The 17,699-nt window shown below is 44.3% G+C and overlaps 1 protein-coding gene across 2 annotated transcripts; it reads right to left on the bottom strand.

Annotated features, from left to right (window-relative positions):
• Nucleotides 1–1,285: 1,285 nt before the first annotated feature.
• On the bottom strand, nucleotides 1,286–3,134 carry LOC109939444 (zinc finger BED domain-containing protein RICESLEEPER 2). Of its 2 annotated transcripts, XR_002261901.2 has the most exons (4): nucleotides 2,628–3,134; nucleotides 1,942–2,526; nucleotides 1,674–1,856; nucleotides 1,286–1,596 (listed from the first exon to the last, which is right to left on the bottom strand). XR_002261901.2 is itself a non-coding variant. In XM_020537632.2 (3 exons), the coding sequence occupies exons 1-3, from the start codon at nucleotides 2,172–2,174 to the stop codon at nucleotides 1,443–1,445; spliced, it is 570 nt and encodes a 189-aa protein (XP_020393221.1). In that variant the 5' UTR covers nucleotides 2,175–3,134; the 3' UTR covers nucleotides 1,286–1,442. The 2 variants fall into 2 exon arrangements, 1 of the variants encoding a protein (XP_020393221.1); XM_020537632.2 differs by having other exon boundaries at nucleotides 1,942–3,134.
• Between the last annotated feature and the right edge of the window lie 14,565 nt (nucleotides 3,135–17,699).

Genomic DNA, 17,699 nt, shown 5'->3' with positions numbered 1-17,699 from the left:
CAAAGATCAAGTGATCCTCCAACATGTGCACATATCCATGACCAACCTAACACATGTAACTCTCATTATAATCAAGTACAGCACCAACAATAGTCTAGTCAATCTCAAGTTACAAATTCTCAAGATCAAATTATCCAACCGGTCACTATTACAAGAGATCATCCATTGGGCCAAATAGTTGGAGATTTGAGAAGTGGTGTTCAAACAAGATATTAATGTAATCAATATCCAATAATACTTCTTCAATCTTTGTTGGTTCAATGGAGGATACAAATGAGTAGTCTCATCAAAGCACGCTAGACTCACAAGATTGACAAACTATATGTAGAGGGAGTATTTCTTAGAACTCTCCATGTCCTTCTTTCCATTTCTTCCCTTCACAAGATTCCTGAGGCCCAATTTGAGCTGAGATGGATTCGTCCTAGTAGTGTTATGACTGCTCTCGTGTCTTGATTTATTTCGGCAAGTTTGTACTACTATCGAGCTATGGCAGCGACCGCTTAGGCGAGCTCCAGACAGGAATGGAGGCTGGAGCAATGAAGCGGGAGGACTTCTCAATGCCCCGTGAAAGGGAAATAGGGTTTAACTTTTTCCTATAACTAATTTTGGTGGTTGAATGCCCAACAGAAATAATTAGACTAACTAGTTTGCTCTAGATTATATATTTTCCAGGTGCATAAAGGTTCAACACAAACCAATAAAAAGATTAAAGAAAGGGTTCAAAAAGAAAGGAGCAAAGAAACCCAAGTGTGCCCTGGTCTGGCGCACCGGACTGTCCGGTGTGCCACCGGACAGTGTCCGGTGCACCAGGACCGTACACCTCCGAACTCTTCAGCTTCGGGTTTCTTCAGCACCACTCCGCTATAATTCACCAGACTGTCCGGTGCGCCAAGCGGAGCAACGGCTACCAGCACAACGATCAACTGCAACGAACACCTGCGAATGCTACAGTGCGTGCACATTGCGCGCAGAAGTCAGAGCAGGCGTCAGAGGCGCACCGGACAGTGAACAGTGGCTGTTCTGTGCGGCATCGGACTGTCCGGTGCCATAAGAAGACAAAGCTCCAACGATCGAAACCGCCCGAACCTAGGGATGTCAACGGGGCTGCTCCCCGTCGGGGACTGATCCCCATACTCGTCCCCGCCAAAAGTAAAATTCCTCGTTCCCTGTCCCCTTCCCTGCTCGCGGGGAGATTTTTCCCCATACTCGTCCCCGTCGGGTATACGGGGACCCAATGGGGAAAAATCCCCGCCAACAGCCCACTTAAAAAACATGTCCAGCACAATAAATCAACAGCATATTACATTTGCAAATATATAAACAACACAAATCATAGCAGCTATTACAACTATGGCATGGTACATCACAAGTCACTAATACAATAGTAAGTAATAACCCTAGTATATAGTACAGCCACAATGCCACATAGCAGTACCAGGCTACTAGCTATTACACACATGAATGATACACCAAATCCAAACACAAGTTCTGTTCATAGTCCATACTTCAAGATTACAGTTCCAACAAGAGTACATAAATAAGATGACACATGGCAGTATACCCTCAGCAGTATGTGGACTTGGCACATAAATGAACCTACAATAGTGAACATACAACAGTAAACATACAATAGTAAAAATTGGTTCCATGATTCCATGAACAAGTCACATTACCTCATCACAATGCTCCTAAGCTTCCATGATTGATCAATAAAATGGGCTATGATAGCCATGTAGCCTTTCTTTTGGTTGTCTGCAGTCCACATATCAGTAGTGATAGCAACCCTAGAGTTGTTTCCTGCCATGAAAGCAATGGCTTTCTTCTTTTCTATCTCATATTGCTTCATGATGTCATTCCTAAGGAAATATAAGTTAGCCAAAACACACTAAGTAGTTTAGTACAGTTAGCCAAAACTCAACATTATGACACAATACTACTTACCTAATAGTGTTCCTTGTCACCATTTTGAACAAAGGTTGAAGTGTGCTAACAAATCTTCTAAATCCTGTATGATCAACCATGCATAATGGGTATTCATGCAAAACCATCATAGATGCAAGCTCCTTTCTAGCAATTTCTCGATCAAAAGTATAGTTCTCCACTAACACTTTCCCTGTATCACGACAACCAAACCTCAATGAGCTTTGGCTAAATGTCTTGCTTTGTCCGGTCATTTTGCTTTTACTGTATGGACATGTCTTGAGATGATTGTGTAGATGTTTGGTTCCATTTTTTGTCTCTCCTCCAAGTTTCTTTGCGCACCAGTTACACTTTGCTTTAATTTTAACCCCTACTTTAACCCATTTGAATTCTTTCCAAACAGCTGAAGTCAACTTTCTCTTTGAACCAACACCACCTTCCTAGTCTTCATCATCAGAAACTTCAATCTCTTCCACTTCCGCATTTCCTCCTACTGCTTCAGAGTCATTAACAGATGGTAAAGAACCCTGTTGTGACTGTGATTCATTGACATTATGGTCATGATTGTTGTTGCTCGATGACATTATCCCAAGTCCTCAAGACCAACTACAAATAAATATATGGTTAGTGAAGAAATCAACTGCACGTACTGCAGATCTATGCTACACTGCTACTTTGGAATCACTGAATCAGCAGGAACAAGTTACCGGGAGGAAGTCGACCTGTTGTTGCTGGAGGAAGTCGAGCAGCCGAGCAGCATGTGGGCGCGTGGCCGGCTGGCTACGTCGTCCGCGTGGACGACTGGATCACTAGATGCAGGAGGATGCCTGGCCGCCTAGGATCTGCTCGACAGACGCGAGGCCCTGAGCTATCGAGCAGGGAGCACCAGAGCAGGCAGCGCGCTGCGGCCTGTGGGCTGTGGGTGAGCGGCCGGCGGCAGGAAGCATAAACGGGGCACAATGGAGCACCGGAGTAGGTAGCGCGCTGCGGCCTACGGGCGAGCGGCCGATGGCAGGAAGTCGAAACAGGGCACGGGGAGCACTGCAAGGCGGAGCAGGGCTGCAGGGGACTGCGGCACGGTCCACGGATGGTGCAGAGGGAGGCACGGAGCGCGTTGCGTGCCTGCGGGCGAGCGACCTGCGGCGGAAGCGGAAACGAGGCGCGGAGGGAGGCACGGTCGCACGGAAGCTAGGGTTAGCGACTTAGCGTTGTTCGGGCTGGGTTGAAGGGAAATGAGATCAGGATATACCATGCCGAGACACTGAATTATGGACCCACCCGTCATATCGAGTCCCCGACAGGTAGCGGGTTGGGTGGCCATAATTCGTACCCGGCCCCGCCATCCCCGATGGGGATTGGTTTTAACCCATTTCTTTCCCCGCGGGGAGTATTTTCTCCCCATCCCTGTCCCCAAATGGATGAATTCCCCGTCGGGGATCGAGGAATGGGGCCCCATTGCCATCCCTACCCGAACCCTAACGGTTAGGTGATGTGGCTGGCGCACCGGATAGTGTCCAGTGTCGCACCGGACTGTCTAGTGCGCCCATCGACAGCAGCCCCTCCCTAACGGTTGTTTGGTGGTTGAGGGCTATAAATACCCCCAACCACCTCCACTCCAACGATCCAAACATTCTGAACATTGCATTCAATACAAGAGTAATAAGACTCCACTCCAAGACACAATCAAAGCGATCGATCCACTCAAAGTCCCCAAATCAACTCTAGTGCATTAGGACCTGTGAGAGGATCTCTTGTGTTCATTTGTTGCTCTTGTTTGCTTGGCTTAACTTTCTTTTCTTTCTCACTTCTTACTCTCAAGTGCTTTGTAAGCAAGGCAAGAGACACCAATTGTGTGGTGATCCTTGCGGGGTCTAAGTGACCCGTGAAATTAAGGAAGAAGCCTTACTCGGTCTAAGTGACCGTTTGAGAGAGGGAAAGGGTTGAAAGATACCTGGTATTTGTGACCACCTCAACGGGGACTAGGTTCTTTGGAACCAAACCTCGGTAAAACAAATCACCGTGTCATCCGCTTTATTTTCTTGGTTGATTTGTTTTTCCCTCTCTCCTGGACTCGGATTTTATTCTGACGCTAACCCCGGCTTGTAGTGTGCTTAAAGTTGTATATTTCAGTTTCCGCCTATCCACCCCCTCTAGGTGACTTTCAATTGGTATCGGAGCCTGGTACTTCATTTAGAGTCTAACCACTTGAAGTGGTGCCGGGAGGATCCGCCAAGAGGGAGATGGAAACCGGCGATAAAGCCACAAGCCATGGGAAGGCTCCATCAAGGGAGTCCGGCGCCAAAGGAAGGGAGGAATCACCTCCCCACGTCAAGTCGCATCGGAGTGGCGACAAGAAGAAAAAGATGAAGAAAGTGGTCTACTACGAGACCGACTCTTCGTCGCCCTCCACCGCTGGCTCCGACGTCGTTTCCGTCACTTCTAAGCGCCATGAGCGCAAGAAGTTTAGTAAGATCCCCTTACGCTATCCCCGTATTTCAAAGCACGCTCCTTTACTTTCCGTCCCATTAGGCAAACCACCGGTTTTTGATGGTGAGGACTATTGTATGTGGAGTGATAAAATGAGGCATCACCTAACCTCACTCCACGCAAGCATATGGGATATTGTTGAGTTTGGAGCGCAGGTACCATCCGTGGGGGATGAAGGCTACGACTCGGGCGAAGTCGCTCAAATCCGGCACTTCAACTCCCAAGCCACTACTATACTCCTCGCCTCTCTATGTCGAGAGGAGTATAATAAAGTGCAAGGGTTGAAAAGTGCCAAAGAGATTTGGGACGTGCTCAAGACCGCGCACGAGGGAGATGAGGTGACCAAGATCACCAAACGGGAGACGATCGAGGGGGAGCTCGGTCGCTTCGTCCTCAACCAAGGAGAGGAGCCACAAGCTATGTACAACCGGCTCAAGACCTTGGTGAATCAAGGTTATTCTAAGATCACTCGTTTTTCGCAATCCTACGCAGGCTCAATTAATACATGGTGATAGGAGGTTATAGGAAAGTTTGTGAGCTTTGAATTGATGATCAAAGGCTCCAAACAAATCGTCAACTTGGAGCAAGGCGGCACCTCCACACCCGAGGTGCAACCCGCCGCATTCAACGCGACGGAGGAAAAGAAAGAAGAGTCTACATCAAGTAGGCTCCCCATCGACGCCTCCAAGCTCAACAACAAGGAGATGGCGCTCATCATAAAGAGCTTTTGCCAAATCCTCAAGCAAAGGAGGGGGAAGGACTACAAACCCCGCTCCAAGAGGGTGTGCTACAAATGTGGTAAGCCCTGTCATTTTATCGCTAAATGCCCTATGTCTAGTGATAGTGACAGGGATAACGACAAGAAGGGAAGGAAGAAAAAAAAAGAAGTACTACAAGAAGAAGGGCGGCGATGCCCACGTGTGTCGGGAATGGGACTCCGACATGAGCTCCACCGACTCCTCCTCGGACGAGGATGCCGCAAACATCATCGTCAACAAAGGACTTCAATTCCCCAACGTCAGCCACAAGTGTCTCATGGCAAAGCACGACAAAAGGAAGAAGGTAAAATCTAGAGCCTCCACTAAATATACAACATCTAGTGATGAAGGTAGCTCTAGTGAAGATGAGGATAATTTGCTTACCCTTTTTGCCAACCTTAACATGCAACAAAAAGAAAAATTGAATGAATTAATAGGTGCTATTCATGAGAAGGATGAACTCTTGGATAGTCAAGAGGAATTCCTTATTAAGGAAAATAAGAAGCATGTTAAGTTGAAGAATGCCTATGCTCAGAAAGTAGAAAAATGTGAAAATCTGTCTAAAGAGCTTAGGGTTTGCCATGAATCAATTTCCAACCTTAGAATTGAGAACGCCAATTTATTTGCTAAGGTTGAGAAGTTAAATACTTGTGATGATTCATTTACCAATCTTAAAAAGGATAATGCTAATTTAATTGCTAAGATTGATAAATTGAATGAATCAATTTCTAGCCTTAAAACTGAGAATGCTAATTTAATTTCCAAGGCTAGAGACTTAAATGTTTGCAATGATTCTATTTCCTGTCTTAGAGATGAGAATGCCATATTACATGCTAAGATAAAAGAATTAAAAGCTTGCAAACCCTCTACATCTACGGTTGATCATGTCACCATTTGTACTAGATGTAGAGATATTAATGTTGATACTATTCATGATCACCTTGCTTTAATTAAACAACAAAATGATCATATAGCTCAATTAACTAGTAAAATCAATGAGCATGAGATAGAAAATGAAAATTTTAAATTTGCTAGAAGCATGCTCTATAATGGGAGACGCCCTGGCATCAAGGATGGTATTGGTTTCCAATAGAGAAGCAATGTCAACCTTAATTCCCCCAAAAGATTGTCTAATTTTGTTAAGGGCAAGGCTCCCATGGTTCAGGATAACGAGGGCTATATTTTATATCCTGCTGGTTATACCGAACACAAAATTAGGAGAATTCATGCTAAGAAATCTCATTATATTTCCCATCATGCTTTTATGTATAAGAATGAGGCATCTAGCTCTAGGCAATCAACCCATGCTAAATTGCCTAAAAAGAAAACTCCTACTGCATCAAATGATCATAATGTTTCATTCAAGACTTTTGATGCTTCATATGTTTTAACTAACAAATCAGACAAAGTAGTTGCTAAATATGTTGGGGGCAAACACAAGGGCTCCAAGACTTGTGTTTGGGTACCCAAGGTGCTTGTTTCTAACATCAAAGGACCCAAGACTATTTGGGTACCTAAGAACAAGGCCTAAATTGTTTTGCAGGTTTATGCATCCGGGGGCTCAAGTTGTATTATTGATAGCGGATGCACAAACCACATGATAGGGGAGAAAAGGATGTTCTCCTCCTACGAGAAAAATGAAGATCCCCAAAGAGCTATCACATTCGGGGATAAAAATCAAGGTTTGGTCAAAGGACTTGGTAAAATTGCTATATCACCTGACCATTCCATTTCAAATGTTTTTCTTGTAGATTCTTTAGATTACAATTTGCTTTTTGTATCTCAATTATGCAAAATGGGTTGCAACTGTCTTTTTGCGGATATAGGTGTTACTGTCTTTAGAAGAAGTGATGATTCAGTAGCATTTAATGGAGTATTAGAGGGTCAACTATACTTAGTTGATTTTAATAGAGCTGAACTCGATACTTGCTTAATTGCTAAGACTAATATGGGTTGGCTCTGGCATCGCCGACTAGCCCATGTTGGGATGAAGAATCTTCACAAACTTCTAAAGGGAGAACACATTTTGGGGCTAACCAATGTTCATTTTGAGAAAGACAGGGTCTGTAGCGCATGTCAAGCAGGAAAGCAAGTTGGAACCCACCATCCACACAAGAACATAATGACAACGGACAGGCCACTGGAACTACTCCACATGGATCTATTCGGCCCGATAGCTTACATAAGCATCGGCAGGAGTAAGTACTGTCTAGTAATTGTGGATGATTATTCTCGCTTCACTTGGGTGTTCTTTTTACAGGAAAAATCACAAACCCAAGAGACCCTAAAGGGATTCTTGAGACGAGCTAAAAATGAGTTTGGATTGAGAATCAAAAAGATAAGAAGCGACAACGGGACGGAGTTTAAGAACTCTCAAATTGAAGGCTTTCTTGAGGAGGAGGGCATCAAGCATGAGTTCTCTTCTCCCTACACACCTCAACAAAATGGTGTAGTGGAGAGGAAGAATAGAACTCTACTGGACATGGCAAGGACCATGCTCGATGAGTACAAAACTCCGGACCAGTTTTGGGCTGAGGCGATTAACACTGCCTACTACTCCATCAACCGGCTCTACCTTCACCGAATCATCAAGAAAACATCATACGAACTCCTCACCGGTAAAAAGCAGAGTCTTTGGTAGCAAATGCTTTATTCTTGTTAAAAGATGTAGAAAATTTAAATTTGCTCCTAAGGCTGTAGAAGGCTTTTTACTTGGTTATGACTCAAACACAAGGGCATATAGAGTCTTCAACAAATCCTCTGGATTAGTTGAGGTTTCTTGTGACATTGTGTTTGATGAGACTAATGGCTCCCAAGTGGAGCAAGTTGATCTTGATGAGCTAGATGATGAAGAGGCTCTTTGCATCGCGCTAAGGAACATGTCCATTGGGGATATGTGTCCTAAGGAATCCGAAGAGCCTACACAAGCACAAGATCAACCATCATCTTCCAATCAAGCATCTCCACCAACTCAAGATGAGGATCAAGCTCAAGACAATGAAGATGAAGATCAAGAGGATGAGCCACCTCAAGAGGAGGACAATGATCAAGGGGGATATGAAGTTGATCAAGACAAGGAAGATGATCACGAGATTCAGGGTCAAAGACTGCCGCACCCAAGAGTCCACCAAGCGATACAAAGAGATCACCCCGTGAACTCAATTCTCGGTGACATTCATAAGGGGGTAACCACTCGATCTCGAGTCGTTCATTTTTGTGAACATTACTCTTTTGTGTCTTCCATTGAGCCATACAGGGTGGAAGATGCACTAAGAGATTCGGATTGGGTACTGGCTATGCAAGAGGAGCTCAACAACTTCATGAGGAATGAGGTATGACATTTAGTTCCACGTCCTAATCAAAATGTTGTAGGAACCAAGTGGGTATTCCGCAACAAGCAAGATGAGCATGGTGTGGTGACAAGGAACAAAGCCCGACTTGTAGCCAAAGGATATTCACAAGTCGAAGGTTTGCATTTCGGTGAAACTTATGCACCCGTAGCTAGGCTTGAGTCAATTCATATATTACTTGCCTATGCTACTCACCATGGCTTTAAGCTCTATCAAATGGACGTGAAAAGTGTCTTTCTCAATGGACCAATCAAGGAAGAGGTCTATGTTGAGCAACCTCCCGACTTTGAAGATAGTGAGTACCCTAACCATGTTTATAAACTCTCAAAGGCGCTTTATGGGCTCAAGCAAGCCCCAAGAGCATGGTATGAATGCCTGCGAGATTTTCTTATCACTAATGGCTTCAAAGTCGGTAAAGCCGATCCTACTCTACTAAAACCATTGCAAAAGATTTGTTTGTATGCCAAATTTATGTTGATGATATCATATTTGGGTCTACTAACAAATCTACTTGTGAAGAGTTTAGTAGGATCATGATACAAAAATTCAAGATGTCTATGATGGGGGAGTTGAAGTATTTTCTAGGATTTCAAGTCAAGCAACTCCAAGAGGGCACCTTCATCGGCCAAACAAAATATATTCAAGACATACTTACCAAGTTTGGAATGAAGGATGCCAAGCCCATCAAGACACCCATGGGAACAAATGGGCATCTCGACCTCGACATGGGAGGTAAGTCCGTAGATCAAAATGTATACCAGTCGATGATAGGATCTTTACTCTATTTATGTGCATCTCGATCGGATATTATGCTTTTCGTATGCATGTGTGCAAGGTTCCAAGCCGATCCTAAGGAAGTTCACCTTAGGGCATTGAAACGAATCATGAGATATTTAGTTTATACTCCTAAGTTTGGACTTTGGTACCCCAAGGGACCCACTTTTGATTTAATAGGTTATTCAGATGCTGATTGGACAGGGTGTAAAATTGATAGGAGGAGCACATCAGGGACTTGTCAGTTTCTAGGGGGATCCCTGGTGTCTTGGGCTTCAAAGAAACAAAACTCAGTAGCTCTTTTTACTGCTGAAGCCGAGTATATTGCCGTAGGTCATTGTTGTGCGCAATTACTTTGGATGAGGCAAACCCTCAGGGACTATGGCTACAAATTGAGCAAAGTCCCTCTCCTATGTGACAATGAGAGTGCAATCCGCATGGCGGATAATCCCATTGAACACAGCCGCACTAAGCACATAGACATTCGGTATCACTTTTTGAGGGATCACCAACAAAGGGGGATATCGAGATAGCTTATGTTAGCACCAAAGAACAATTAGCCGATATCTTCACCAAGCCATTAGATGAGAAAACCTTTAGCAAACTTAGGAATGAGCTAAACATTCTTGATTCTCGGAATTTTGATTGAAACATTGCACACATAGCTCATTTATATATACCTTTGATCATATCTCTTTTATGTCTACGAATAATATGTTTTCAATTGCATTTCTATGATAAGTCGTAGATTGAAAGGGAAATGGAGTCTTCGACGAAGACAAGGCTTCCACTCTACTCTATCGGTATCATTTACCCTTCGCCATCACTCCACACCACTCTTCGATTGGTATAATATTCACTCATATTTACTTGTACCAATGGGGGAGAAAGTAAATAGGGCTCACAAAGTCTCCGTTTTTGGCGATTAATACCAAAGGGGGAGAGAGTATTAGCCCAAAGCAAAAGGACCGCACCACCACCCAAAAATAATTTCAAAATTTTTGAAACAAAGTTTTCAATTGGTATCTTGTTATTGATATATTTCAATTGGTATAATTTCAAAACTAGTATCTAAAGTATAAGTTCCAATTGGTATCTATCAAAACCCTCTTGAAAACTAAGAGGGGAATTTATTCAGGGGGAGTTTTGTTTGGTCAAAGGAAAAGCATTTGAAACAGGGGGAGAAAATTTCAAATCTTGAGAATGCTTCTCGAAATCTTATTCTTATACCTTTGACTATTTGCAAAAAGAATTTGAAAAGATTTTCCAAAAGAATTTGCAAAAACAAAACAAGTGGTGCAAGTGTGGTCCAAAATATTAAATAAAAGAAAGCAAACCATGCATATCTAATAGAAGTATAAATTGGTTTAATTCTAAGCAACCTATGCACTTACATTATGCAAACTAGTTCAATTCTGCACTTATATATTTACTTTGGTTTGTGTTGGCATCAATCCCCAAAAAGGGGGAGATTGAAAGGGAAATAGGGTTTAACCTTTTCCTATAACTAATTTTGGTGGTTGAATGCCCAACACAAATAATTGGACTAACTAGTTTGCTATAGATTATATATTGTCCAGGTGCATAAAGGTTCAACACAAACCAATAAAAAGATTAAAGAAAGGGTTCAAAAAGAAAGGAGCAAAAAACCCAAGTGTGCCCTGGTCTGGCGCACCGGACTGTCCGGTGCACCAGAACCGTACACCTCCGAACTCTTCAACTTCGGGTTTCTTCAGCGCCACTCCGCTATAATTCACCAGACTGTCCGGTGCGCCAAGCAGAGCAACGACTACCAGTGCAACGGTCGACTGCAACGGACATCTGTGAACGCTACAGTGCGCTCACAATGCACGCAGAAGTCAGAGCAGCCATCATAGGCGCACCGGACAGTGAACGGTGGCTGTCTGGTGCGGCACCGGACTGTCCTGTGCCACAAGAAGACAAAGCTCCAACGGTCAAAACCGTCCGAACCCTAACGGTTGGGTGACGTGGTTGGCGCACCGAACAGTGTCCGGTGGCGCACCGGACTGTCCGGTGCGCCCATGAGAGCACCTAGAGGGGGGGTGAATAGGTGATCCTGGGAAACTTGAAAACTTAAGCCACAAAACTTGGTTAATTGTTAGCACAATAATTGCCAAGTGGCTAGATAGGAATCCTCAACAAAACACAATAACCAACAAGGATCAATCACAGAGATGGCACGGTGGTTATCCCGTGGTTCGGCCAAGACCAACGCTTGCCTACTCCACGTTGTGGCGTCCCAACGGACGAGGGTTGCAATCAACCCCTCTCAAGCGGTCCAAAGACCCACTTGAATACCACGGTGTTTTGTTTGCTTTACTCAATCCCGTTTGCGAGGAATCTCCACAAATTTGGAGCCTCTCGCCCTTACACTTGAAATTCACAAAGAACACGGAGCAAGGGAGGGATTAGCAACGCACTCAAGACAAGAAATCACAGTGACACCACGCACACAAGTCGCAAGGAGAGCTCACAACACAACTCAATGAGTTCACCACTCAACTAGAGCTCTAATTGCTATCGCAAAGAATCAAAGGCGCGGAATCGATGTCTTGGTGCTTAGGAATGCTTAGAAGATGCTTGGTGTGCTCCTCCATGCACCTAGGGGTCCCTTTTATAGCCCCAAGGCAGCTAGGAGCCGTTGAGAGCAATCTAGGAAGGCTAATCTTGCCTTCTGTCGACTGGCGCACCGGACAGTCCGGTGCACACCGGACACTGTCCGGTGCCCGATTTCCTTCCATAAATGGCGCAGTCGACCGTTAGCAGCCTGAGAGCCGTTGGCGCACCGGATATGTCCGGTGCACACCGGACAGACCGGTGCCCCCTTCTAGCCGTTGGCTCGGCCACGTGTCCCGCGCAGATCGCGCGGCCGACCGTTGGCCCTGCCGACCGTTGGATCACCGGACAGTCCGGTGCACACCGGACAGTCCGGTGAATTATAGCCGTACGTCGTTGATGGTTTCCTGAGAGCGACGAGTTCGCCTGTGAATGGCACACCGGACAGTCCGGTGAACCACCGGACAGTCCGGTGATTTATAGTCGTACACCGCCGTTGAAGTCCCGAGAGCAGCCTTTTCGCCAGAGCCAGCCTGGCACACCGGACACTGTCCGGTGCATCCAGACTGAGCAGACTTTGGCTGCTCGAGCCATCTCTTCTCCAACTCGATTTTTTCTGTTTCCAGCACTTAGACACAATACATTAGTCCATAAAACAATGTACTAAGTCTGAGAAACATACCTTTATCCTTGATTTGTACTTTGTCCACCTTTTTATACTAGGGCACTTGTGTTGGACACTAAATCACCAAAATACTTAGAAATGGCTCAAGGGCACATTTTCCTTTCAATCTCCCCCTTTTTGGTGATTTATGCCAACAACATAAAGCAAGTAGAACAAGTACAAAATCACTTCAAATAAAAACTCAAATTGTTTTGATTCAAATTTGACATATATGGATCATTCTATGCCACCACTTGGTTTGTTTTTGCAAATCAACCTCAAATTCCTATCTCTAAGTCAAATCCACTTGTAGAGACATAAAGAGAGGTTTTCCAAAGAAATTTGATCAAGGATTTCAAAAACTCCCCCTTTTCCCATAATCAACACTTCTCCCCACAAGAGACCAACTTTTGACACAGGAGACAATAAAAGAGTTTTGACAAACCAAAAGCTCTAATCTACTATTTTCAAAATTTCTCAAGTGGTAGTTGATCCATCTATCACTTTGGCCTTTATTTTCTCCCCCTTTGGCATCAAGCACCAAAACGGGATCAATCTTGGCCCTTTAACCCCATTGCCTCACCAAAATCTTCAAATAAGAGTACAAAGGCAATAAGAGTATAAAGATGAACTTGGAAAAGTTACTCTTTTCATCGGAGTGCAGTGGAAGTCTTGCATGGTCCAAGTCCACCTTTTCCCTTTCAATCCTCCTTTGAGACTAAAACAACCAAACTCAAGAACATGGTTAGTCTCAAAGGGTCAAGTTGTAGCACAGCTCCCCCTAAATATGTGCATCTCTTGCAAAAAGGACTTGTGAGGTCCAGGGAGTGTTTGTACAACTTGAGCACCACAATAAGCAACAAAATGCAGAATGAACATGATCAAGGGCATAAACACATGTATGCTACAATTCAATCCAAGTTCCGCGAATCTAGGACATTTAGCTCACTACGCAGCCTGCAAAAGGTCTTTTCATCTAGAGGCTTGGTAAAGATATCGGCTAGCTGGTTCTCGGTGCTAACATGAAACACTTCGATATCTCCCTTTTGCTGGTGGTCTCTCAAAAAGTGATGCCGGATGTCAATGTGCTTTGTGCGGCTGTGTTCAACAGGATTTTCCGCTATTCAGATAGCACTCTCATTGTCACATAGGAGTGGGACTTTGCTCAGATTGTAGCCAAAGTCCCGGAGGGTTTGCCTCATCCAAAGTAGTTGCGCGCAACACTGTCCTGCGGCAACGTACTCGGCCTCAGCGGTGGATAGGGCAACGGAGGTTTGTTTCTTAGAGTTCCATGACACCAGGGACCTTCCTAAGAATTGGCACGTCCCCGATGTACTCTTCCTATCGACCTTACATCCAGCATAGTCAGAATCCGAGTACCCAATCAAGTCAAAGTTAGACCCCTTTGGATACCAGATCCCGAAGCAAGGCGTAGCGACTAAATATCTAAGAATTCGCTTCACAGCCACTAAGTGACACTCCTTAGGATCGGATTGAAATCTAGCACACATGCATACGCTAAGCATAATATCCGGTCTACTAGCACATAAATAAAGCAAAGAACCTATCATGGACCGGTATGCTTTTTGATCAACGGACTTACCTCCTTTGTTGAGGTCGGTGTGTCCGTCAGTTCCCATCGGCGTCTTTGCGGGCTTGGCTTCCTTCATCCCAAACCGCTTTAGCAAGTCTTGCGTGTACTTTGTTTGGGAGATGAAAGTGTCGTCCTTGAGTTGCTTCACTTGGAACCCAAGGAAGTAGTTCAACTCGCCCATCATCGACATCTCGAATTTCTGCGTCATAACCCTGCTAAACTCTTCACAAGACTTTTGATTAGTAGAACCAAATATTATGTCATCGACATAAATTTGGCACACAAAAAGATCACCATTGCAAGTCCTGGTAAAAAGAGTTGGATCGGCTTTCCCAACCTTGAAAGCATTAGCAATTAAAAAGTCTCTAAGACATTCATACCATGCTCTTGGGGCTTGCTTAAGTCCATAGAGCGCCTTAGAGAGCTTACACACGTGGTCGGGGTACCGTTCATCCTCGAAGCTAGGGGGTTGCTCCACGTACACCTCCTCTTTGATCGGCCCGTTGAGGAAAGCGCTCTTCACATCCATTTGGTACAACCTGTGACTTGGGCATAACCTTTTGCCACAAGTCGAGCCTTGTTCCTCGTCACCACCCCGTGCTCGTCCTGTTTGTTGTGGAACACCCACTTGGTTCCCACAACATTTTGCTTGGGACGAGGCACCAGCGTCCAAACTTCATTGCGCTTGAAGTTGTTGAGTTCCTCCTGCATGGCCAACACCCAGTCCGGATCTAGCAAGGCCTCTTCTACCCTGAAAGGCTCAATAGAAGAGACAAAAGAGTAATGCTCACAAAAATTAACTAATCTTGAACGAGTAGTTACTCCCTTGCTAATATCACCCAATATTTGGTCGACGGGATGATCCCTTTGGATCGTTGCTCGAACTTGGGTTGGAGGTGCCTGAGGTGCTTCTTCCTCTTCAACTTGAACATCCTGTGCTCCCCTTTGATCATGCGCCTCCACTTGAGGTACCTGTTCGTCATCTTGGGTTGGGGGATACACCATAGTTGAGGAAGGCGGTTGATCTTGCTCCAAATGTTCCTGAGGCCGTACATCTCCAATCGCCATGGTGCGTATCGCGGCCGTTGGAACGTCTTCTTCATCTACATCATCAAGATCAACAACTTGCTCTCTTGGAGAGCCATTAGTCTCATCAAATACAACGTCACTAGAGACTTCAACCAAACCCGATGATTTGTTGAAGACTCTATACGCCTTTGTATTTGAATCATAACCTAATAAAAACCCTTCTACAGCCTTGAGAGCAAATTTGGAATTCCTACCCTTCTTCACTAGAATGTAGCATTTACTCCCAAATACACGAAAGTACGATACATTGGGTTTGTTACCAGTTAGCAGCTCATATGAGGTCTTCTTGAGGAGGCGGTGAAGGTAGACCCTGTTGATGGCGTGGCAAGCCGTGTTCACGGCTTCCGACCAAAAGCACTCGGGGGTCTTGAACTCTCCAAGCATAGTCCTCGCCATATCTATGAGCGTCCTGTTCTTCCTCTCTACCACACCATTTTGCTGAGGTGTGTAGGGAGCGGAGAACTCGTGCTTGATCCCCTCCTCCTCAAGGAACTCCTCCACTTGAAGATTCTTGAATTCGGACCCGTTGTCGCTCCTTATCTTCTTCACCTTGAGCTCAAACTCATTTTGAGCTCTCCTTAGGAAGCGCTTGAGGGTCCCTTGGGTTTCAGACTTATCCTGCAAAAAGAACACCCAAGTGAAGCGGGAAAAGTCATCAACAATAACTAGACCATACTTACTTCCTCCTATGCTCAGATAGGCGACGGGTCCGAAGAGGTCCATATGTAGCAGCTCCAGAGGTCTTGACGTGGTCATCACATTCTTGCTGTGATGTGCTCCTCCCACTTGTTTACCTGCTTGACAAGCTGCACAAGGTCTATCTTTTTCGAAATGAACATTGGTTAGACCTATCACGTGTTCTCCCTTTAGAAGCTTGTGGAGGTTCTTCATCCCCACATGTGCTAAGCGGCGATGCCACAACCAGCCCATGCAAGTCTTAGCTATTAAGCATGCATCTAGACCGGCCTCTTCTTTTGCAAAATCAACTAAGTAAAGTTTGCCGTCTAGTACACCCTTAAAAGCTAGTGAACCATCACATCTTCTAAAGACAGACACATCTACATTTGTAAATAAACAGTTATATCCCATATTACATAATTGACTAACAGATAGTAAATTATATCCAAGACTCTCCACTAAAAACACATTAGAGATAGAATGCTCATTTGATATTGCAATCTTGCCTAAACCTTTCACCTTGCCTTGGTTCCCATCACCGAATATGATTGAATCTTGGGAATCCTTATTCTTGACGTAGGAGGTGAACATCTTCTTCTCCCCCGTCATATGGTTTGTGCATCCGCTGTCGATAATCCAGCTTGAACCCCCGGATGCATAAACCTGCAAGGCAAATTTAGGCTTGGGTCTTAGGTACCCAACTCTTGTTGGGTCCTACAAGGTTAGTCACAATTGTCTTAGGGACCCAAATGCAAGTTTTGTCACCCTTGCATTTGGCCCCTAGCTTCCTAGCCAATACCTTCTTACCCTTTATACAAATGGCAAATGAAGCATTGCAAGCATGATATATTGTAGATGGTTCATTAACTTTCCTAGGAACATTAACAACATTTCTCCTAAGCATATTATGAACAACATTTCTCCTACCAACATTTCTATCATGCACATAGGAAGAACTAGAAGCAAACATGGCATGAGAATCAAAAGCATCATATGCATTATAACTCCTATAAGCATTTCTATATTGTCTCTTGTCATAATACATAAAGGCATGGTTCCTTTTAGCACTACTAGCCATAGGGGCCTTCCCTTTCGCCTTGGTGGAGATGGGAGCCTTATGGCTTGTTAAGTCATTGGCTTCCCTCTTGAAGCCAAGTCCATCCTTGATTGAGGGGTGTCTACCAATCGTGTAGGCATCCCTTGCAAATTTTAGCTTATCGAAATCGCTTTTGCTAGTCTTAAGTTGGTCATTAAGACTAGCTATTTCATCATTTAATCTAGAAATTGAAACTAGGTGTTCACTACAAGCATCAATATCAAAATCCTTACACCTAGTGCAAATCATAGCATGTTCTACACAAGAATTAGATTTATTTGCTACTTCTAATTTAGCATTTAAATCATTGTTAACACCTTGTAAAGTAGAAATGGTTTCATGACAAGTAGATAGTTCATAAGAAAGCATTTCATTTCTTTTAACTTCTAAAGCATGGGATTTTTGTGCCTCTACAAATTTATCATGTTCATCATACAACAAATCCTCTTGCTTTTCTAAAAGCCTATCCTTTTCATTCAAGGCATCAATCAATTCATTGATTTTATCAATTTTATTTCTATCTAGGCCTTTAAATAGACATGATTAATCTATTTCATCCTCATCACTAGATTCGTCCTCACTTGAAGAAGCATAAGTAGAGTCTCGAGTACATACCTTCTTCTCCCTTGCCATAAGGCATGTGTGGCGCTCGTTGGGGAAGAGGGATGACTTGTTGAAGGCGGTGGCGGCGAGTCCTTCATTGTCGGAGTCG

Source organism: Zea mays, chromosome 5 (genome assembly GCF_902167145.1).
Source record: "Zea mays cultivar B73 chromosome 5, Zm-B73-REFERENCE-NAM-5.0, whole genome shotgun sequence".
NCBI lineage: Eukaryota > Viridiplantae > Streptophyta > Magnoliopsida > Poales > Poaceae > Zea > Zea mays.
The sequence above is the reverse complement of the archived record's forward strand: the minus strand, read 5'-3'. Positions and strand labels throughout refer to the sequence as shown.